This window comes from Stigmatopora argus, chromosome 20, assembly GCF_051989625.1.
Source record: "Stigmatopora argus isolate UIUO_Sarg chromosome 20, RoL_Sarg_1.0, whole genome shotgun sequence".
Taxonomy (NCBI): Eukaryota; Metazoa; Chordata; class Actinopteri; order Syngnathiformes; family Syngnathidae; genus Stigmatopora; species Stigmatopora argus.
This window is the reverse complement of record NC_135406.1, coordinates 166,498-185,024: the sequence shown is the minus strand read 5'-3', so window position 1 is coordinate 185,024 and position 18,527 is coordinate 166,498. Positions and strand designations below refer to the sequence as shown.

Below are 18,527 nucleotides of genomic sequence, written 5' to 3'. Positions count from 1 at the left end.
CGACACGGAACATTCATTGGGCAAGCGTCTTGTTGTTGTGGTTACGCGCGCGTGTGTGTAGATTGCAAACAAAAACAAAAGCCAAAGCCGCCGGACGGACGCATCGAAACTCTTGACTCCGAGCTTCTAATGATGCGCTTGACTCCGACCTTGCAATGATGCGCTAGCTTCCCAAATGCACTTGGTTGGCCTCCTTTAGCAACTAGCGCGCTAGCTAGCGGCGACGCACAATAAGAGAAGAAAAAGTCTCGGCTTGGCCTCTTACTTTTCAAGGGGCGTCTACTGGGCGATTGGCGGTTGGCGACTGTCTGCCGCGATGCCTTACTGACTTTCTTTGACAGGAAAAAACCCACAAAAGAAGCCCAATGTGGATCCCGACTATATACAGTGACGGTGGTGATCGTGCACTTATGCTGCCCGGTGCGGTGCACTCTGGGAAACGGAGTTTTCTTCGCGGACGTCGGCGTTTGGAGGAAAACGTAAGTGTCCAACTGTAATATTTGCTTTTGGCTGTCTCCTAGGCCACCGATTGTTTGAACATTTTTATATCCATTTCTTGTTTTTTAAAATACATTGACACATTTGTGCTACAAATTGCCCCCAGGCAAAAAAAAACCTAGTATTATCACCAATTCTTGTTTCATCATTAAAAAGCAATATCCTGAGTCAAATTATTTCTCACAGATTTCAATATTGAAATTCAAGCCCGACTGGAAAACGGTGACGACGATGCTCATCGTACACTTCTGGGAAGGCGAGTCTTCGTCAACGACGTCAGAGTTTGGAGGAAAACGTAAGTACGTTGCTTTAAAATTATTTTTCTTGTTGCGAAAATGTCTCGTAGGCGACAGATTCCTTTTAATTAGCATATTTTCGTATCAAAAAAGGTTAACAATTATGGGCTTCCGAAAAGCGACTTACCATTACCAGTAATTGTTTCATCATCGAAAAAAACAATCATAGACAATGAAAGAAATCTCGCCCTCGTTTGAAATTGAAGACAGACAATACACAAGACAAGAGACGTAGTTTTTTTTTCCCATCACGTTTTATCAATTGTTGCTCACAAGTGAAGAGAAAGCGCCAGTAATGCAGCTCTAAAGAGTTAAAAAAACAAAAACAAAAACAATTGCACTCAGCTCCACAATACGGAAAATAAAGCCATCTAAAATGAACAATAATCACAATGACTTTGTCAATATAATAGTTCCATAGCAGAGGGGAGATAAGAAATGGGTACGAGGTGAGGCTAACACAGATGAACGTGTATCTGACGCCATTTTGCTCGGTGAACTCCAAAGCGCTGAGCGAGATTAAATATTCCCAATAGATGGAAGGGCGCGTGTGGCGAGGGGGCGAGAGGCCGGGGGGCGAGAGGCCGGGGGGCGAGGGAGAGATCACATATTCCTGTGGCTGCTTCCGTACACACTCTCGTCGCTGTAGGCAATGTAGAGAAAGAAATCCTCTTCGTGGTGTTCCTAAAATCGACGACCATAAAAAAACAAACAATTATAGCAACTGGTGGGAAATCTGCACAGCGTAGCCCCCGACCTCACCTGGTACAAGAGTCCCATGGTTGCCGAAGTGGGCGGAATGACGTTGTTGACAAAGAAGAAAAGCGCGTCCTCGGCTCGCAAGTGGATTCTTTTTCGGATGAGGAAATAAAACTGGCCCACTGCGAAGAAAAAAAAGAGTCGTTAGTTAGTGACCGGGTTACGCTTAGGTAACGCTCGGTGAAAGTCAGGCAGAGCGGCTCACCCGTCAGGTCGGAAGGAACGAGATACTTCTTCTTGTCCAGATCGCCTATCCTGGCTTTGGGAGCTTTCTCCACGATCACCTGGCCAGGGGAGACACAGAGGACGTCAACGTTCCCTACGACTTTTGACGGCGACGGACGTCCGTCCGTCTGTCCGTCCCATCAGGACTGGCAGACGTCCGTCGCCGTCAATGTCAATTTCCTTTCTGACGTCGCCGGGCTACTAGTAAGCGAACCCCACCTCATTTGCCTTTGATTTTCGAACGTGTCCTAAATTGACCAGGGCTGCGCATGATGAAATTATTGATGTCTGTCAAATGCGGAAACTTTGAGACTACGACGTTAGCTAGGTCTCTTTCTGAGCACTCACCCTTTTTAAAAAAAAAAATGTATTGATTTATTTATTATTATTATTATTATTTGGCGTTCGTCGCGATTCAAGATGGGGCCCTAGCCGATGGTATTCGTCCGCATTTATCTCGCCAAACACCGCATAGATCCCTCGATTGATTTGGGCCAAGACAACACCGCGTCGCCACGACTCAGGCTAGTCAAGCTAGTCAGGCTTCTCCTACTGTTAGCCTCGAACGCTAGCGCACTACTCACGGGAACCCTGTCCGGATACTTCTTTCGGATCTTCTCGCCCTCGGACCGCCTTTTTTCAAAGGGGTGCTCTTCTTTGTACTGAAACTTCATCTTTAAGAGAGATGATGGACGGCAAGTCACTCGCTCGCTTGCTCGCTCGCTCTCCTCGCAGTTGGGGAGATCGAAAATCGCTGACAAACCGCGCACGACAACAACAAACGATGCTAGTGGGGTAGCCGGGGCCGGCGGAGGGATATACAATAACAACGTGACGTAAGGGCGCTATATCCGCGTAAGAACAACATCGACATATGATGCCATCGAGTTCGGCATAGTGGAGCACTATATATATATACACCCTTTTTCGGAATGGCGACATGGCACGACAAGACCAGTGTGCTCGTGCGCGCGCGTATTTAATGGGGCAACTAGTCGGGGACTACTTTATTTTGATCAGCCGCTGCGCCAGACGACGTCGACACCGAGTCGTGATTCGCTCTTTGCCCTTGTCACATGACACTGCGGCTCGTCGGATTTCCGCTTTCCACACGAATCGTTGCGCTCGCTCCCAAAAATACCAAACATTTGCGGCCAATTCACCCAAACACAAAACTGTATTGGACTACTTTATTGCGACATCGTGGATTGTAAAAAGTACACTTAATCCTACGGTTGAAAACAAATACAATCTGGCCTGGCTAAAAAGAAGGTCGTTTAGAAGAAGTCCAGGTCATCTGGAGCGTCCAGGTCTCTGTACTCGATGATGGAGCGCGGATCCCCTCGGGTGCCCCTGCGTGCAGAGGCGGTGAAATCAGCTCAGCGGGCGGGCGCCCAGTCGGGCCTTCGCCGCGATCCTTTGCTTTGCGCTCACCTGTTGACGGGCTGTTTCCCCGGGAAGCCCCTGAAGTTGTCGTAGTGACCGCGGCCGGCCCCGAACTGGTTGGCAGCGGGGTAAGGCGGGGCGCCGGCGAAGCCGGGCAGAAGAGGCCTGACGCCGGGCGGGTATCCCAGAAGGCTCTGCTGTTGGGGCGACTGAGCGGGAAACCCGGCCGTGGCGACTAGAACCCATGCAAAACCGGAGTCAAGAGCGTCCGAGGATTTAGCGGGACTAGGGGGCCAGGAGCCAGTTCCACGTCGGCCGGCCGGCGAGGAGCTAGCTGCTAGCGCCAGCCGGGCTGGCTAGTAGTTAGTGGCAGGTCGGCGGGCCAGGAGCTAGCTGCTAGCGCCAGGCGGGCCGGTTAGCTGCTAGCGGCAGGTCGGCCGGCCAGGAACTAGCTCCAGGTGGCCTTACCTGGAGCCGGGTTAGGGGGCGCCGGCTTGCTCTCGGGCAGCGCCGGTCTCTTGGCGTCCATCAGGTAGTTGTTAAAGTACTCCACTTCCTGCCTGACGCCTTCCACCTTGTCGCCGTGTTTGTTGAGGATGTGCTTGCGAACGAACTCCGGCGCCTTAAACTTCTTGCCGCTCAGAGGACACAGCCACTTGTCCTTGCTGAGCTCTTGTGTGTTGGCCACCAGGAACTTTTCCACCTGCGAGAACGTCCACGTCACGGTTTGAGCGGGCGGAAGACGGCCGGCTCCCTCACGGTTGGCTGCCTCACTTCCTGTTCCGGGTCCTTCTTTCCCAGGCGCGCCGCGTCATCCGTGCTCACCGCTTCTGGCGGACTCAGCAGCGGACTCAGGCGCTCCTCGCACATCTTCAGGTGTTCGCCGACTGGCGGACGGACGTGAGTACGTCGCCGTTATACTACTTAACTACGCCGTCAGACTACTTAACGACGCCGTCGAGCGGTTGGCGTCCGTACCTTCGGTGGCGGTGATCTTGGCCACGGGCGGCGATCCGCGCACGTGGATCAGCCCACAGCGATGGGGCATGTGGTCCTCGGCCGGGTACTGGCAGAAGTTGTAGTAGTCCAAGGAATGGACCACGCGCAGGTAGAGCAGCAGCGTGTCCAGAACCTGCGCCCGCCCAAACGCGCACACATACAAACAGGCGCAGTGCATTGCGAGGCCGCGGCAAAATAAAGCCAGACCCACCTTTAACATGCTCTTGTCCGTCTCCACGCAGGCCTCGGAAGACACGGCGGCCTCTTTGGCGTCGCCCGCGTCGCAGCCCGTCAACTCCTCCTCCTCCGCGCTCACCTCCTCGATCAGGTAATCGGTGATGTTCTTCAAGACGGGGTTGCTCTCCGTCTGCGGCACAGGGTGTGGGCGCGTGGGTTCGGAACCGGACCGGGACCGGGACCGAGCCTCACCTGTTCCTGCCAGAGCTCCGCCCTCTGGTCCAGCGCGTGCACCAGCCTGGCGGCCAGCCGCACGTCGTTCCTGGCCACGGGCTTATGCTGCGTCAGCCCGTTGACGCTGCGGACGCGCCGGCACAGATCGCGGTTGACCACCGGAGCCAGTTCACAGTCCCTGAGCTGCGTGGACGAGAGGGCGCGAGTCGGCACTAGTCGGGACCGGTCGCTCCCAGACGGCGTGGGGCGCCGTGCCGTGGCATCAGAAAGACCAGTTACCCGAATATTCTGCAGGTTCCAGCAGGTCTCCTTGATGTTGACGGCGCGATCGAAGGTCAGCCAGCACCGCCGGAAGAACCTGACGCACGTTTGCAACCCGTTGCCCGTCGGTCCCTCGGTCCGTCGCCCGCGCCCTTTTTTACTCACCCCCGATCCGGCTGAGGGTCTGACAGCGCCACGCGCAGGAAGCCAGGATACCTGCGACACAACTGGAAACAAAGAGGATGAGAGCGTGCGGTGGCGGCGTGGGCAGGTACCACACGTTCATTGGACCGCTCGCTCACCGCGGCTATCTCCTCTTTGGACGCGTCGGGCGGGACGCTTCTGATGAAGAGCGAGGTGGTGAGGTGCAGTGGGCGAGGCCTGGCCAGCGACGCGGGCTCTTTCTCGCTGTCGGACTGCGACGAGTCGGAGGCGGAGCCTTCGCCGCTGTCGGCCGACATGCTGCGCTTCCTCTTCCTGCCTTTCTCGGGCTCCTCTTCCTTCTCCTCCTCCTCGTCTTCCTCCTCCTGTTCCTCCTCCTCCTCTTCCTCTTCATCATCCCCGTTCCGCTCTCCCTTCTGCGACGAAAGAGCACGCCAAGTTGAGTGCTATGGGAACTAACATTTGAGCCCGAAACCAATTTTTCATTGGGTATCCTCAACAAGCGTCTGCGTCGTCTCCAAAGCCGTCCTCTTTTGCAGAACGCTTTGGATGGGCCCGCCCTCGCGCCGGCCGGCGGACACTCGCCTTGCCCCGGGCGCCGCCCGCCTCTCCCGCGGCCGCTTCCTCGCCGGGACCTGGCGCCGACTGGCCCCCGTCGACGTTCTCCTTGCCGGGCTCCAGCACCTTCAGATCCAAGTCGGTACCTCCCTCCATCTTGATGACGGCTGCGGACGACAAGGTCAGGTGAGCGCGCGTCGGCGCATCGTCGCGTCCAGTCGCCCGACTCCCGCTGACCCGCATCCAGCACTTTGATGATGGCGGCGGTGTACTCCGTGTCCAGCGCCACGTCGTCCAGCCACTTGTTGTCCCACAGGAAGAGGAAGACACCCAGGCGGCGTCTGAAGGCGGCCATGGACTCGGCCTTCCTGGCCGCGATGTCGTCAGGGTGGTACTTGGAGCGGAACCACTCCTGCTCCTTGTGCTGGACGAAAAAGTCCTGCAGCCGCTGGCGCCGGAAGTCCACTTTGTACTGATTGTAGCGCTTGACGGCCTCCGTCTCGTCCACGCTGTCCTCCGTGTTCAGCAGGAAGTCCTGTCGAGGCGCTCTCCAGGTTGGCTTCTGTCTGGCTTTTGTTTTTGCTTCCGTTTAGTGCACTCACCTTGAAGCTCCGCATGGTCGGGGGTCCGGGAGGCGGCAGGTCGGGATCGGCCAACGCTAACCTGAAGGAAGGTGAGCGGATGGAATGACTGCCTGCAAACCCCAGCCCAGTCTTGGCGAGTCTTTTGCCAGCCCGTAGCACGTACCTGCCCTGCAGCGGGTGAGCTCCGGGATGCATCGGGAGCTGAGGGATGTCTGGGGGCCAACCCTGAGGGCCCACCCTGGGGAACAAAGCCGCGCCTCCTCCAAAGGGCTGCTCGAAGCGGTAAGGCTCGCCGCGATGGTCGTCCCTGCGCCAAGCGGGGGGGGGGGGGTGAGTCGGGGAAACCGGGGGCAAGGTGAGTCGTGGAAATGCGGGGGAGCGGACGCTCACCAGTCTCTCCTCATGCGCTTGTGCTGGGGGCTCATGTGCCTGGGCGGCGAGAACCTCTCTCTGCGGCCGCGCTCGTAGTCCCGCCTCCTCTCTCTGCCGCGATCCCAATCCCTGGGTGTGAACGTTAACGTTTAATGGTGGCCATCTTTATCTGTCTTTTTTTTTAATATAATGGCGCCTTTACCTTTCCGGCCAATCGTCCCGCCGCCTCTCTTCTCGTTCTCGGGAGCGCTCCATGTCGCTCCGCTCCCTGCGGAATTTATCCCGCCGCCTCCTGTCAAACTCGTCGTCGCTGTCCCCCATGACTCTGGCGACACACACACAAGCACTTTTTAGGGTCTCGGATGAGGTCTTCGTAGGCTTGCTTGCACTTTGACATGTGTGTGTCATTTATACGCAGGTTGTTACAAGATGGATCAAAACATTTGGAGCTACACAAATGATTGTTATCCCAACGGATGAATACAGTTTAACCTAATCGAATCGAATGATTCACGAGCAATTTGACGGCAGAATAAAAAGTTCAGTATTACATCTGCGCCCGTACTTGTGTCTCAATACGTAGGTTGTTACAACTATGTAACAAGACATTTGAAGCTACAGCAATGATGGCTATGCCAGTTATTGGCGAGCCAAATGACGTTAATTATAGAGTGTAACGAAGTCGGAGCTATTGTACTACAGCGCTATTAAGAGCAACTTCTTTCTATTGTACTACTGCGCTATTACGAAGTTCCCATGAGTGGCTGCTAACTGCTAATGCTAGCTTGACGTTAGCTGAAGCTTGGCCACTTAGCTGCATTCTTAAGATGGTGGCTCGAGAGCCTATGGAGCACAATTTGGCCTCCTATTTTTCTCGGTGTGGAGTAAAAGCTACCTGGAAACGTTCGGGAAGGGAAAGCAAAAAGCAAAGCAAAAGGAGAGCCGCTCGCGCACACAACGCTCCCGCCGCCAAGGCGACCAATCATGACACCCTTTCCGGGCTAAAGTTGCCCTCTAGTGTCCCGGAAGAAGAAAAGACGAGGGTATTTTTTTTGTTTTTTTCTGTTTTTGTCCATCGCCAACGATTACAAAGGAAGCTAGTTTTTGGTGGTGGAGGGGTGCTGGCTCGTTTTCTCCCGCAGGTATGACTAGGAGTCGATAGCTTATGTGACTGGCGAGCGAATTGTAGAACTCTGCGCTGCCGTCTTGGAAAAAAATCCAGCAAAAGACGAGCCTTAGGCGTCAGTCTGGGCGACAACAACATGGCGTCGTCGGTTGCTAGGCTACGGCGGCGTCCGCGCTCCTACTTTGGTGGCACGCCACGCTTCATGTAGACGGACGTGCTTTTCCCTTTCTTTTTACATTGAAGCCACGCGGAGGCGGTTGAAAGGACACACGCCACCGAAAAGAAACACAAGCTAACGTTAGCGTGTAAGCCAGGTATGACAAGCGGCACTAGCCATTTCCAGCGCACCATGTAGTACCGAAGCGCGTCCACTGACGTTCCGTTCATGAACAATTTGCCTTTGCCTAAGTTGCGGATGGAGCGAGCCGACCGCCGACTCTTGAAGAACCAACCGTTCGACGAGAGCGTGGACGTCAGCGACTCGGCGGAGGAGAGCAGCGTCCGCGGCGGTCAGGTGAGGAAGGTGGTGGCACTGGCGGCTCGGGCAGCTCCGGCACCCCCGGCACCCCCGGCACCCCTTTGGCTCGCCCCACACTTCCGCTGTTTGGCAGGCCGAGCGCGGGCGCGACGCCAGGGGCCAGAGCAGCAGCGACGAGATGGACGAAGAGCGCGAGCCCGCCGGGGCCCGAGACCCCGCGGCGGCGCGCCAGGACGAGGAGAACGATGAGGAAGACTCGGACGATTTGGAGGAGGAGGAGGAGGAGGACGACGACGAGGACGAGTCGGAGAAGGATCCCGAGGGGGCGTACGACCCGGCCGACTACGCCGACCTGCCGGTGGCCGGCGAGATCAAGGAGCTATTTCAGTACATCGCACGGTGAGTCCCACGCCACGGCCGACGGCGACGGCCCGGCGCCGACTGACCCGGGGCGGCGGCGCCCTCTGCCAGGTACCGCCCCGAGGCCATTGAGCTGGAATACAGTCTGAGACCCTTCATCCCGCAATTGATCCCTGCCGTGGGCGACATCGACGCCTTCCTCAAGGTGGCTTCTCCTTCCCCCAAGCCCTCCCCCAATCCTCACTAACTCACTCCCTACCTCACCTTCCGCCCTCCTTTAAGACAAAAATCTGTCTACCCGGCAGGTTCCGAGGCCGGACGGCAAAGCGGACGGGCTGGGCCTTCTGGTTTTGGACGAGCCCAGCATCAAGCAGTCGGACCCGACGCTCCTGTCGCTGTGGTTTTCCGAGGAGACCAAGCAGCACGCCACCAGCGAGGTATGGAAAGGAAAAGAAAAGGGGGGGTGGTGACTTTTGCACAGTCCCAGCTTGACTGGACTTTCGCACCCTCCCGCCACTCGCTAGCTAAAGGTGACCAGCGTCTCCAGTCCCCAGTCCAACCCCCGCGCCGTGGACAGCTGGGTGGAGAGCATCGGCGCCCTGCACCGCTCCAAGGCGGCGGCCAGCGTGCAGTACGCCCGCGCCATGCCCGACATCGACGCCCTCATGCAGGAGTGGCCGCCCGAGGTGGAGGAGAGCCTGGCGGGCGTCCGCCTGCCCCCCGCCCGCCTCTCCTGCGGCCTGCCGCAGTACTGCGACATCGTCTGCGCCCTGCTGGACGTCCCCGTCTACGCCAGCCGCATCCAAGCGCTGCACTTGCTCTTCAGTCTCTTCCTGGAGTTCCGCGACTCGCAGCACTTTGCGCGCACCTGAGGAGCCGGCCGCGCTTTGGCCGGGAAGGGGCGGGGCCTGCCTCCGCTCGCCGAAACGTCGCCTTTCAGTGCGACATACCCCCCCCCTTCCCACCCTCGACCTGCGTCAAAGTGGCACCGCTCATAACGTCGTCTTCTCTTCTGGACGCCGTGGTCCCAACTTCCCCTTTCCCCGTATATGGCGCGGCGCCTGAACGTCTGGCCGTCAGATAAGAAAGCATCCCTTTGGGGCAAATCTTTGGCTTCTGGAAAACAGTGGGTGGCTTCCTATTTTGGAGCAACGGAGCAATGAGTGGCGCCATAAGGAATGCTTGCTCCTCTTACCTTGCTAAGATGTTCTTTGACTGCGTCACCTTCCAAGCCATGACTATCCACTGTAAATTGTTAAAGGCTTAGCCATGGTTTCTCACTCACAGGAGTATTCCATGGGAATTGCGAAACAACGTACCCTAAAATAGAAAATTTGTTTCCCCCTCCTCCCATGAATCATCTTTGTCTTGGAACTAAAGTCATCTGTGTTTGCTTTTAGAGAATCCCTCTGTGGAATGGAATTTTCATTGAAGGGAAAAAAAACACCCTCCCGCGATGGCCTTGGTCCCACTTCGTAATACTGTCATTTCCCCACATACCAAAGGAGTGATTTGTTTATTTTTTCAACCGTGACGACGATTATTACGAGCGGCGTGACTTTCCAGCCGTCAGACAGAGGAACGAGTGAGTGAGCGAGCGAGCGGGCGGATGTGTCAGCGTAGCCAGAGGAAAGCTTTCCAGACGCCGCCGGCCGGACCACGCCACCCACCGCCCGCCCCCGAGAAAGGCCGGCCGCGTCTTGCGTCGGCTATAAAAGCAAACTCCCGGGTCGCTCACTTTCCATTCCAACGGCGGCCTGCAGTGAAACAAGGTGAGAACTCCTTTTCATATGGTAGACTAGAAAAACGGTTTGATGTCTGTTTGGTTAGCAGGTTGTAGGGGAAAAGTGTTTTTCTATGATAAGGTGGCTTTGTTGCTATGTGGTTATTTCCCGTTAATGATGGACGGGGGAAAATGCTAATAAGTTGAATTTCTTGTATTTTGTGTCACGATCAATGTATGAATACAATGTGACTCAAGGCGAAATCAAGGACACGAATAAAAAAACACCCCCGCTTGGGTCCAATTTTTGAAAGCTGCCGCCTGACCCGACGGGCGCTCGCGTCACGTTAGCCCCCGAGAGGTCGCCAGGCGATAACTTTCTGGGAAGGGCTCGGCGATCTCGCTGACGGTCGTCTTTTGGCAGGATGTTTTGCACCTGCCTTTGCTTGGTCCTGGCCGTGAGCGGAGGGGTGGCGACGACGACGGCGCCCTCCCTGGCCGACAAACACAACGCCTTGGGCTTCAGGGTCTTCGCCCACTTGGCCTCCGCCGACCGCAACCTGGTTTTCTCCCCTCACGGCCTTTCCGCCGTCCTGTCCATGGCCCAACTGGGCGCTGCGGGGACGACCGACGAGGCCATGAAGCGGGTCATGGGTTTTTCCCTGCGAGGTGAGACCAGCGTCCCCCCTCCACGACGACTCTCCCTAACCCCAAGGGCCCCCCGCTTCCTCCACGCAGAGCGAGGAGCGTCTCGCCAGCATCGGCGGATGCGGCGGCAGCTGCGCGCCGAGGAAGCGCTCCGGACGGCCGGCGCCGTGGCGGTGGAGAGGACCATGAGCGTGGAAAAGGCCTACCGTCGGGCCCTGTCCCGGGCCTTCGGGAGCCACCCGCTGCAGGTGGACTTTGGCCGGCCCGAGCGGGCGGCCGAGGTCCTCAACGCCTGGGTTGCCGACCACACGGCGGGTAAGCCCGACGACGCCGGCCGGGGCTGAGTTGAGTTGAGCCTCAACTCACCTCACTTGACCTCGCCTCACGTCGGCCGCTCGCCTTTTGCCAGGGGCCGTTCCCGAGTTGCTGGCGCCGGGATCCCTGAGCGACGAGACCCGCCTGGTGCTCCTGGACGCCCTCCACTTCCGGGGCCTGTGGAAAGTTCCTTTCGACCCCCGGCTGACTCACCGGGGGCTCTTTCGCGGCGCCAACGGCAGCGCCACGCCCGTCGCCATGATGACGCTCACCGGCCGCTTCAACTACGGTAGGCGGCAGGCCTAAACGGCGGCTCTCCGACCCGATCGTCGTCTGAAACGGGCGCTCCGGGCCTGCGCAGGGGAATTCTCCACGGCCGGCGGAGAGGACTACGACGTGGTAGAGCTGCCGTACCGGGGCGACACGCTGAGCATGTTCCTGGCGTCGCCGTTCGAGGCCGACACGCCGTTGAGCGCGCTGGCCGCCGACCTGAGCGGCCGAGGGACGCCCGAGTGGACGTCCCGGCTCGGGAGCGTGCGCAGACAGCTGAGTGTGCCCAGGTAAGCGCATGTGCCCCCCTACCCGCCCGCCGCCGGCAGAAAAGCAAAATGCTCAGGGGCCCGCTCGCCGTGGCAGGTTTGCCGTGGACTCGGAGCTGCGCTTGAAGACGGCGCTGACGGACGCGGGCCTGGCCAATATCTTCAACGTGGCCACCGCCGACTTCAGCCGCATCGCTGGTGAGTGGGAGCGTCTCTGACCGCCCGCCGGTGGCGGAGGTGCGCGAGGCGAGCCCAACGGCCCTTTTCTTTTTGTCCCGTCAGCCCACGAGAGGCTTTGCGTGTCCGACGTCCTGCAGACGGTCAAGTTTGAGGTGGACGAGCGGGGGACCGAGGGAGCGGCGGCGACGGGTAATTGGCCGGCCGCCGTGACAATAAAATGCGGCGGGAGACAAAGCAAAATGGCCGACGCGGACCCTGACGGCCCCCGTGTCTTTTCAGCCGCCATCACGTACTCCCGGATGGCCGTGGAGGAGCTGACCCTGGATGGCCCTTTTCTCTTCTTCGTCCAGCACAAACCCACGGGGGCCATTTTGTTCATGGGCCAGTTCAATCATCCCACCTAGACCACCGGCCGGCCGGTCGGCCGGCCAAGTCGCTCACCGAGACGACTTCCACGGCGCTCCCCCGACTACTGCCAGATCCTGCCACGTGACATCGGGACTGGGTGGAGGAGACAAAACTCAGGCACTTCCCTTTTCTACCCACGCTGTATTTATGTTGTATTTATTAAAAAGATGTTTATGGTGATGTGGACTGGTCATTTCTGTTGTTGTTTTTTTGTTTTTCAACGTGCGAGGGTGAGAACAGAACAGAAAGAGAAAAAAAAGTTCCTGTTTGGTGACGAAAACGTGGGATCTTTGCGAGAACGAAAGCTCAAATTGGAGAATAACTCCAGTTTTCTGCGTCTTTTGATTTTTGGGATGGTGATGGTCTTCTTCGTTGGGTATCGAAGCAGGAGGCGCCGAGCCTGGTGCTCGGGCACACACTAGCGCCCTCTATTGTCGGGCGAGCCTTCTCTCCTGGCCTTGAAAGCGCTTCAGCGTTATCGGCCCGCCCCCTGCGTCGGCTCCGCCAATCGGGTGGCGACTTTCGCTGGGCGTCCGCGCCCCGCGCGCTGCATAAAAACCTGAGCAGAGCAGGTGGCCGCCCGTTGCCACAAGTACCTTCGAAAGGAAAGTGACCGAGTGCCAATCAAGCCATCGTCCATCTAGCCAGTCTGCCAGACGGCCATTCCACCAGTCCGCCAGTCCACCATCATGCCCGAAGCCGATGCCGAAGCCGAAGCCGAGAGCTACAGCACGCCGCCTTCCGAACCCGTGGAAGACAAGCCACTCGTCGAGAGGAAAGTTTTAGGTTAGCGTCTCAATCTTAATTGCCTAATCAAGGACGGCTGGGCGAGAGAGAGCAAGAGAGCGAAAGAACGCCTCTCCTCTCCTCTCCTCTGCTCTTCTCTCCTTTTCTTTCTCTTCCGGCGCTCTATTTCAACTCTTTTGATTTGCGCGATCGAACAAGCGCCAGTCGACGAAAAGTTTCCAAAGAAATTCAAATGTGGCCTCTGACGTGACACTTCCTCGGGACGCCCAAGGCCAGTCCGTCGTGCATTCAGTCGGCCTTCCTTCACGTTGGTCTCCTCCTCCTTCCTCTTCTTTTTCTTTTAGCCAATTTGGTGCAAGGCAAAGTCAAGTGGTTCAACGTGCGCAACGGATACGGCTTCATCAACCGGTAAGTTTGCCTGGCTTTCCGTTCCTTTTTGAGCAGCCTCACCTTTTCTTTCTCTGCCCTTCCCCGCAGGAACGACACCAAGGAAGATGTGTTTGTACATCAGGTAAGAAAGCAAGAAATGGCCCGCTCCTTGTCGCCGGCTCGCCGTAAACCGCGGCCGCGTCTCCTCGTCTTACCAGACCGCCATCAAGAAAAACAACCCCAGGAAGTTCCTTCGCAGCGTCGGCGACGGCGAAGCGGTGGAGTTCGACGTGGTCCAAGCGGTCAAGGTGGGCAAGTCGAGCCGGGCTAGCGCGTCGACGCGTCCACCCATGGCCCGCTCGCCCGCTCCTAGGGTTCGGAAGCGGCCAACGTCACGGGCCCCGGCGGGGCGCCCGTCAAGGGCAGCCGCTACGCCCCCAACAAGCGACGTTTCCGACAGCGAGTCTTCCCGCGGCCCGACGGCGAGCCGACCGGAGACGCGGCGCCCGGCGAGGGCGACCGAGAGGGACGCCCCCAGCCGCGCCAGAAGCTTCCCCGGCCGCGGCCGCCGCAAAATGTACGATTGTGACGCTGAGAAAAAAAAGTTCTTTTGGGAAACAATTTCCCGTTTTTTATTTTTTAATTTCCAGGACCAAGCCGGCGAGGTGAAAGATGGCGAAAGCGATCCGACACAGAGACCTCCGCGACGACGCTTCTGGCGCCCGTATCGCCGGCAAGTCTAGCCCCGCCTCCCTTTTTTTTTTGCCCACTCTCCATTGACGGATGGCGCGCGGGCGCTTTCAGACCCTTCCGTCCGGGGCCCGTTCCAAAGCCAGAAGAGCCACGAGAGGACGGCGCGCCCGAGACGCGGGCGGAATCGGCAGAAAACGCTGCCGCCAAACAGCAGAGGCAGCGACGACCGCCCGCACGACGCCGGCCCAGGAACTCGGAGTCTGCCGTCTCCAAAGTGAGGCTCCGATCGATGGACTCCCAGACCCCCCCCCCCCCCCCCCCCCCTTCTCCAGCTCTCTCTGGTCGGGTGGGCCTGGAATTGAAGTATTTGCTCTGGCGCAGAAGGATCTGGAGAAGTCCGCCTCCGAACCCGGCACCCCCCCTCGGGCATCCGAGGCCGACCCGACAGTGAAATCCCCCAAGGGGGTCGTCGAGAGCTCACCCACATCGACAGAGGTAACCCACCAAAGTCCGTCCAGCCGGCCAAAGTTCTTGACCATTTGTTTTTTCTCTAATCTGTGAAAAAAAGACGGCGGAGATTGCGCAGGCCACCGCCGCCGCCGCCGCCGCCGCCAGCGTCCAGTTGCCGAAGGAGTGACTCCTCCCACCGGACGCTTCTTCATGTGTGAGTCTCTTTTGCACGGTCAACGATAAGAGTTGTACAAAAAGCGGTTTGTGATCAATTGCTGTTGGCATTCCGAGCAAGCTGAAAAAGTTGAAGTCTGTTGCCGTCAAACCAAATTGGAGCAAAGATTTGTCTTTTTTTTGTTCTCTTAAAAGGTCCACTGATTGAAGGACGGGCCACATTTGACCACGCACGTCTCTCCTCCGTTCGCCGTTAACCGGCCCGAAGCCGTGCCACCCCTCGGACTCACTTGGCACCCCCCGGCTCGGGGTGGGGGGAGGTGTGTTTTCATCTTTAAAGCCCCACCCCTCCCCACAGAAAGATGCTGGTTCCAATTCTCCTTTTTTTTTCTTCCTGAAATGGAGTACAGCAGTTGCCAGAGGAACGCACCTTGATTTTTATTTAACTTTTTAATTTTGTCCGAGAGGGGACGCTGGCCAGGAGGTGCTAACGGCTGAACCTTTCTTGCCCAAGAAGAAATGGCGCTCACCCCGGGGGGGCCATGGGGGGCTATTCTCCCTGGAAAGACTTTCTTTTCTTGCAAATATTTTTGGTTTTGGTTCACGGAGGACGTTGTGTGCAATGTTTCATCGACAATGATGACAATAAAATCTTTGCAATGGGAAGAATTCTGTCCTCTTTATTTACAATGGGAGGAGGGCAAGGGAGGGGCAGGAGTTGCACCCACCCCAACTAAAATCATTGACGCATTTAAATGGGAGTTGGTTTGGTGGCGTTCCTCGGGCTTTCAGTTCACCTCTCCGTCTCCCAAATATTCCATTTCGGTGGCGCTCTTGTCGGCCGCCGCCGAGCCAGGGTGAAAGTTGGCTGAGATCTGGTCGAAGGTCTTGCCCCGCGTCTCGGGCACGCGGAAGAAGGTGTAGACCAGGAAGAAGAGCAGCAAGGCAGCGAAGATCAAGAAGACGTAGGGCCCGCATAGATCCTGGAAGGGGGAAAAAGGCGCTGGGAACGGACGGACGGAGGGGCGAAGGTGTCGCGGCGGGTGGCTCCTCTCCGGGTCGCTCACTCACGGCGATGTACTGGAAGCACATGCCCACCACGAAGTTGGCCGTCCAATTGGAACAGCCCGCCACGGCCATGGCGGCCGGCCGGGGACCCTGCGGGAAGAGCTCGGCCACCAGGAACCAGGGAATGGGACCCGGCCCCAGCTCGAAGAAGGCCACGAAGCCCAAGACGGCCAGCACCGCGACGTAGCTGGCGGCGGGCGCCGCGTCCTGTCGGGCGAGATGTGCCCGTCTTTTAAGGTAAAAACTCCCGCCCGGCCCCACCCAGAGGCGCACTGACCACTAAGCTGAGCGCCACCGTCATGACCACGGCGCAGACGCACATGCCGCCCAGTCCCAGCATGTGGAGGGTCCTCCGGCCCGCCCTCTCCACCAAAAAGAGCTGCCCGGACGTCGCGGTTAATGGCTAGGCCGGCGGCCGGCCGGCGATGGCTCCGAGTTTTGACCGAGTGCTGCGGCGCCACTGACCGAAACCGCGGTGAAAGCGCAGTTGACCACTCCGGCCGCAATGGTGGCGTAGACGGGACTCTGGATGCCCGCCTTGGTGAAGATGCTGGTAGAGTAGTAGAAAATCTGAGAGGAGGAGAAGAGTCTCTGTTAGCCTGTCTGTCTGTGTTTGTCCATCCATCCAGCAATCCGCCCTTCCTTCCTTCCACCCACTCACCGCGTTGATCCCCGACAGCTGCTGAGACAACTGCAGCAGGATGGAAACCAGCGCCGGCTGGCGGTGCAGTGGCGAGCGGAACAGCTCCCGGATGGACACTTTGGGCTCCGAGTCCATCCTTCGCTTCTCTTCCTTCATCTCCTCCAGGAGCTCGTCCACGTCCAGCCGGCCCGTCAGCCTCTTCAGCCCTGCGGAACGCCACCTCAGTTATTTTGGCCGCGCCGGAGCGCGGGAGGCCGGCGGCGGGAGGAGCTCCGGCACCACCTCTCTTGGCGCGCCGATCCTCGCCGCGGACGATGTAGAGGAAGCGGGGGCTCTCCGGGCAGAACGGCAGCAGCGCCATCTGAAGGACGGCCGGGACCACCGTCAGGCCCAGCAGCACCGGCCACAGCTCCTCGCCCCCCAGGAGGCGCTCCAGGCCCAGGACCTGCGTCGGGGACGCCGTGATTTTCCAGAGAACCGGAAGCCCGATCGTTCGGCGGGACCGACCTGCGCCAGGAGGATCCCCGTCACGATGGCCATCTGGTGCAGTGTCCCCAGGGCGCCACGCAAACTGGTGGGCGCGATCTCCCCCACGTACATGGGGGTCAGGCCGGACGCCAGGCCTGCGGGGAGCGAGGTCAATGGCCGCTCCCTCCATCGGCGGCGGCGGCGGCGGCGGCGGCAGCGACGGCACTCACCGCAGTAGGCGCCGATGACAAAGCGGCCGAGGATCATCATCTCGAAAGAGCGGAAGAGCTTGCAAAGACCCATCAGGCTCCCGCCCAGGAAGGCCAGCAAGTTATTGAGGAGCATGGCCTTTCTCCTGCAAAGCCACGCCAATGCGCTCCTTGACCGTCACGCGCCGGCCAAAAGACTTTCCCCGAGCGCCGCTTTGAGCCTTCCCGGACTCGGTGAGTGTTAGTCGCCGTAATGCTATGTCCTATTTTGCGCGATAGTACTCCTAGACTACAACTTTTTGTGGGTTATTTCCAAGGAAAAGTGTGTTTGTGAAAAGCATATTGATCCACTGCAGGAGGAAGGCGGCATGGCAACGGAACGTCGGCTCGGCTCGGCCCGGCTACCCGACGGCACGGGACGAGAGGTCCTCACCTGCCCAGCCGCTCGGAAACGAATGCCACGCAGAAGGACGACAGCATCCCCCCGATGGAGAAGATGGCCACCGACAAGGACCACAGCGAGGTGAGTGTCCCCGGCGGGATGGCGTGCCCGTACCTGTCCGCCCACGTAGCGTTGTAGTCCCGTTGGATGATCTGCCGGACGTAGCCGGACGACTTAGCCTCGGCCGCCCCATTTAGCCGAGAGGAGAGAAAGGGCTCCGCCTACCTCCTGAGGGGCGTTCATGACGCCGACGTTGTAGCCAAACTCCAGCGATCCCAGTACGGCCGTGAAGACGGACAGGGCCAGGCATCTGGTCACCCTCTGCCAAACCAGTTGACACTAGTATTGACGGATATGTGGAAATAGAACCCGCATCTTCCCGCTCGGCCACAATATGGGCACCCGCTTGCCCCGGCTCTCCGATAACAACTCACTTGCCCCGAGTTTGTTTGGGATCCAGGGCGCAACCCCTCCCCCGATTTGTTTTGTCTAACGTTTACGTAGGCCACAAACCCCCATAAAGCCCAGCGACAAACGTCTCGTGATGTCACGCACGCACGCTCGCGAAGGCTCACGTGGTGCATACGTCCGGAATCAGTTTGGCTCCGAACCAAAAGCGGCAACGATTTCCAATTGAGAAATATCGCCCTCGTGGCCCGGATGTCACTTTCCTGCCGCGGATGTCCTTTGACCGCCGACGCTCCAATAGGGAGCGGTCGCGGCAAGTCGCCCAGACGAGGTGACCTCAAGGTTAAAGAAGGAGCGGTCGGTCCGTCGACGGCGAGAGCACCCACCTCTCCTCCCAGTTGCCGAAAGCCGGCCGGCATGGCTCTTGGCGTGGACCTCCGGCCCGGCGAGCGAGCGAACCTGACCGGTGACCCTGCTTCCCCCCTCCTAAAAAGAGAGCGTCCCGATCCGAAAGCAAAGACGAAGGTCCCGCCCGCCCGCCCGCCCGTCAGCGTTTGACGGAGCCCGG

The 18,527-nt window shown here is 58.4% G+C and overlaps 6 protein-coding genes across 12 annotated transcripts; 3 read left to right on the top strand and 3 right to left on the bottom strand.

The window, feature by feature from the left end:
- On the top strand, positions 1–10,491 carry ift46 (intraflagellar transport 46 homolog (Chlamydomonas)). Of its 4 annotated transcripts, XM_077589628.1 has the most exons (13): positions 1–479; positions 685–793; positions 3,856–4,064; positions 4,406–5,435; positions 5,537–5,741; positions 5,872–6,421; positions 6,930–7,653; positions 7,881–7,951; positions 8,047–8,151; positions 8,249–8,514; positions 8,587–8,680; positions 8,781–8,912; positions 9,000–10,491. In XM_077589628.1, the coding sequence occupies exons 9-13, from the start codon at positions 8,053–8,055 to the stop codon at positions 9,345–9,347; spliced, it is 939 nt and encodes a 312-aa protein (XP_077445754.1). In that variant the 5' UTR covers positions 1–479; positions 685–793; positions 3,856–4,064; positions 4,406–5,435; positions 5,537–5,741; positions 5,872–6,421; positions 6,930–7,653; positions 7,881–7,951; positions 8,047–8,052; the 3' UTR covers positions 9,348–10,491. The 4 variants fall into 4 exon arrangements, with proteins under 4 accessions (XP_077445754.1, XP_077445755.1, XP_077445757.1 ...); XM_077589629.1 differs by lacking the exons at positions 1–479; positions 685–793 and adding an exon at positions 1,730–1,982; XM_077589631.1 differs by lacking the exons at positions 1–479; positions 685–793 and having other exon boundaries at positions 2,063–4,064; positions 4,406–5,106.
- On the bottom strand, positions 1,027–2,602 carry gabarapb (GABA(A) receptor-associated protein b). The gene is made up of 4 exons (XM_077589639.1): positions 2,363–2,602; positions 1,759–1,837; positions 1,557–1,675; positions 1,027–1,478 (listed from the first exon to the last, which is right to left on the bottom strand). The coding sequence occupies exons 1-4, from the start codon at positions 2,450–2,452 to the stop codon at positions 1,398–1,400; spliced, it is 369 nt and encodes a 122-aa protein (XP_077445765.1). The 5' UTR covers positions 2,453–2,602; the 3' UTR covers positions 1,027–1,397.
- Positions 2,955–7,724, bottom strand: LOC144066226 (serrate RNA effector molecule homolog). Of its 4 annotated transcripts, XM_077589608.1 has the most exons (17): positions 7,407–7,716; positions 6,714–6,836; positions 6,530–6,640; positions 6,303–6,446; positions 6,158–6,218; positions 5,793–6,090; positions 5,583–5,722; positions 5,138–5,413; positions 5,001–5,062; positions 4,854–4,932; positions 4,593–4,757; positions 4,375–4,530; positions 4,143–4,296; positions 3,939–4,051; positions 3,633–3,867; positions 3,213–3,399; positions 2,955–3,131 (listed from the first exon to the last, which is right to left on the bottom strand). In XM_077589608.1, exons 2-17 carry the CDS (start codon positions 6,830–6,832, stop codon positions 3,056–3,058), a joined length of 2,376 nt encoding a protein of 791 aa, XP_077445734.1. In that variant the 5' UTR covers positions 6,833–6,836; positions 7,407–7,716; the 3' UTR covers positions 2,955–3,055. The 4 variants fall into 4 exon arrangements, with proteins under 4 accessions (XP_077445734.1, XP_077445733.1, XP_077445732.1 ...); XM_077589607.1 differs by having other exon boundaries at positions 4,143–4,530; positions 7,407–7,720; XM_077589606.1 differs by having other exon boundaries at positions 4,593–4,932; positions 7,407–7,719.
- On the top strand, positions 10,104–12,468 carry serpine1 (serpin peptidase inhibitor, clade E (nexin, plasminogen activator inhibitor type 1), member 1). Its single transcript, XM_077589624.1, has 8 exons — positions 10,104–10,247; positions 10,623–10,867; positions 10,937–11,161; positions 11,256–11,450; positions 11,523–11,721; positions 11,798–11,898; positions 11,983–12,069; positions 12,160–12,468. The coding sequence occupies exons 2-8, from the start codon at positions 10,624–10,626 to the stop codon at positions 12,282–12,284; spliced, it is 1,176 nt and encodes a 391-aa protein (XP_077445750.1). The 5' UTR covers positions 10,104–10,247; position 10,623; the 3' UTR covers positions 12,285–12,468.
- A 383-nt stretch (positions 12,469–12,851) lies between these two features.
- LOC144066131 (Y-box-binding protein 2-A-like) lies at positions 12,852–15,390 on the top strand. The gene is made up of 9 exons (XM_077589478.1): positions 12,852–13,074; positions 13,380–13,443; positions 13,513–13,546; positions 13,623–13,712; positions 13,778–13,989; positions 14,062–14,371; positions 14,479–14,592; positions 14,666–14,761; positions 14,917–15,390. The coding sequence occupies exons 1-8, from the start codon at positions 12,978–12,980 to the stop codon at positions 14,732–14,734; spliced, it is 990 nt and encodes a 329-aa protein (XP_077445604.1). The 5' UTR covers positions 12,852–12,977; the 3' UTR covers positions 14,735–14,761; positions 14,917–15,390.
- On the bottom strand, positions 15,375–18,527 carry LOC144065388 (solute carrier family 2, facilitated glucose transporter member 4-like). The gene is made up of 11 exons (XM_077588146.1): positions 18,346–18,527; positions 17,777–17,872; positions 17,543–17,703; positions 17,131–17,255; positions 16,940–17,055; positions 16,715–16,877; positions 16,451–16,638; positions 16,255–16,359; positions 16,067–16,168; positions 15,793–15,996; positions 15,375–15,704 (listed from the first exon to the last, which is right to left on the bottom strand). The coding sequence occupies exons 1-11, from the start codon at positions 18,376–18,378 to the stop codon at positions 15,510–15,512; spliced, it is 1,488 nt and encodes a 495-aa protein (XP_077444272.1). The 5' UTR covers positions 18,379–18,527; the 3' UTR covers positions 15,375–15,509.

What these genes read in the sequence shown, in the direction of transcription:
- gabarapb (XM_077589639.1), bottom strand. Translation starts at nt 2,452, where the DNA reads ATGAAGTTTCAGTACAAAGAAGAGCACCCCTTTGAAAAAAGGCGGTCC. An exon ending in AGTATCCGGACAGGGTTCCC is followed by an intron (nt 1,838 to 2,362) that starts GTGAGTAGTGCG and finishes TCCCCTGGCCAG; the next exon opens with GTGATCGTGGAGAAAGCTCC. An exon ending in CCATGGGACTCTTGTACCAG is followed by an intron (nt 1,479 to 1,556) that starts GTGAGGTCGGGG and finishes CGTCGATTTTAG; the next exon opens with GAACACCACGAAGAGGATTT.
- LOC144066226 (XM_077589605.1), bottom strand. Translation starts at nt 6,832, where the DNA reads ATGGGGGACAGCGACGACGAGTTTGACAGGAGGCGGCGGGATAAATTC. An exon ending in CGGGACGATTGGCCGGAAAG is followed by an intron (nt 6,641 to 6,713) that starts GTAAAGGCGCCA and finishes GTTCACACCCAG; the next exon opens with GGATTGGGATCGCGGCAGAG. An exon ending in CGACCATGCGGAGCTTCAAG is followed by an intron (nt 6,091 to 6,157) that starts GTGAGTGCACTA and finishes GCGCCTCGACAG; the next exon opens with GACTTCCTGCTGAACACGGA.
- ift46 (XM_077589628.1), top strand. Translation starts at nt 8,053, where the DNA reads ATGGAGCGAGCCGACCGCCGACTCTTGAAGAACCAACCGTTCGACGAG. An exon ending in GCAGCGTCCGCGGCGGTCAG is followed by an intron (nt 8,152 to 8,248) that starts GTGAGGAAGGTG and finishes GCTGTTTGGCAG; the next exon opens with GCCGAGCGCGGGCGCGACGC. An exon ending in ACATCGACGCCTTCCTCAAG is followed by an intron (nt 8,681 to 8,780) that starts GTGGCTTCTCCT and finishes TCTACCCGGCAG; the next exon opens with GTTCCGAGGCCGGACGGCAA.
- serpine1 (XM_077589624.1), top strand. Translation starts at nt 10,624, where the DNA reads ATGTTTTGCACCTGCCTTTGCTTGGTCCTGGCCGTGAGCGGAGGGGTG. An exon ending in CGACTTCAGCCGCATCGCTG is followed by an intron (nt 11,899 to 11,982) that starts GTGAGTGGGAGC and finishes TTGTCCCGTCAG; the next exon opens with CCCACGAGAGGCTTTGCGTG. An exon ending in CGAGGGAGCGGCGGCGACGG is followed by an intron (nt 12,070 to 12,159) that starts GTAATTGGCCGG and finishes GTGTCTTTTCAG; the next exon opens with CCGCCATCACGTACTCCCGG.
- LOC144066131 (XM_077589478.1), top strand. Translation starts at nt 12,978, where the DNA reads ATGCCCGAAGCCGATGCCGAAGCCGAAGCCGAGAGCTACAGCACGCCG. An exon ending in CGTCGAGAGGAAAGTTTTAG is followed by an intron (nt 13,075 to 13,379) that starts GTTAGCGTCTCA and finishes TTTTTCTTTTAG; the next exon opens with CCAATTTGGTGCAAGGCAAA. An exon ending in CGGAGTCTGCCGTCTCCAAA is followed by an intron (nt 14,372 to 14,478) that starts GTGAGGCTCCGA and finishes GCTCTGGCGCAG; the next exon opens with AAGGATCTGGAGAAGTCCGC.
- LOC144065388 (XM_077588146.1), bottom strand. Translation starts at nt 18,378, where the DNA reads ATGCCGGCCGGCTTTCGGCAACTGGGAGGAGAG. An exon ending in GGATCGGCGCGCCAAGAGAG is followed by an intron (nt 16,639 to 16,714) that starts GTGGTGCCGGAG and finishes GGCGTTCCGCAG; the next exon opens with GGCTGAAGAGGCTGACGGGC. An exon ending in TGTGCTTCCAGTACATCGCC is followed by an intron (nt 15,705 to 15,792) that starts GTGAGTGAGCGA and finishes TCCCCCTTCCAG; the next exon opens with GATCTATGCGGGCCCTACGT.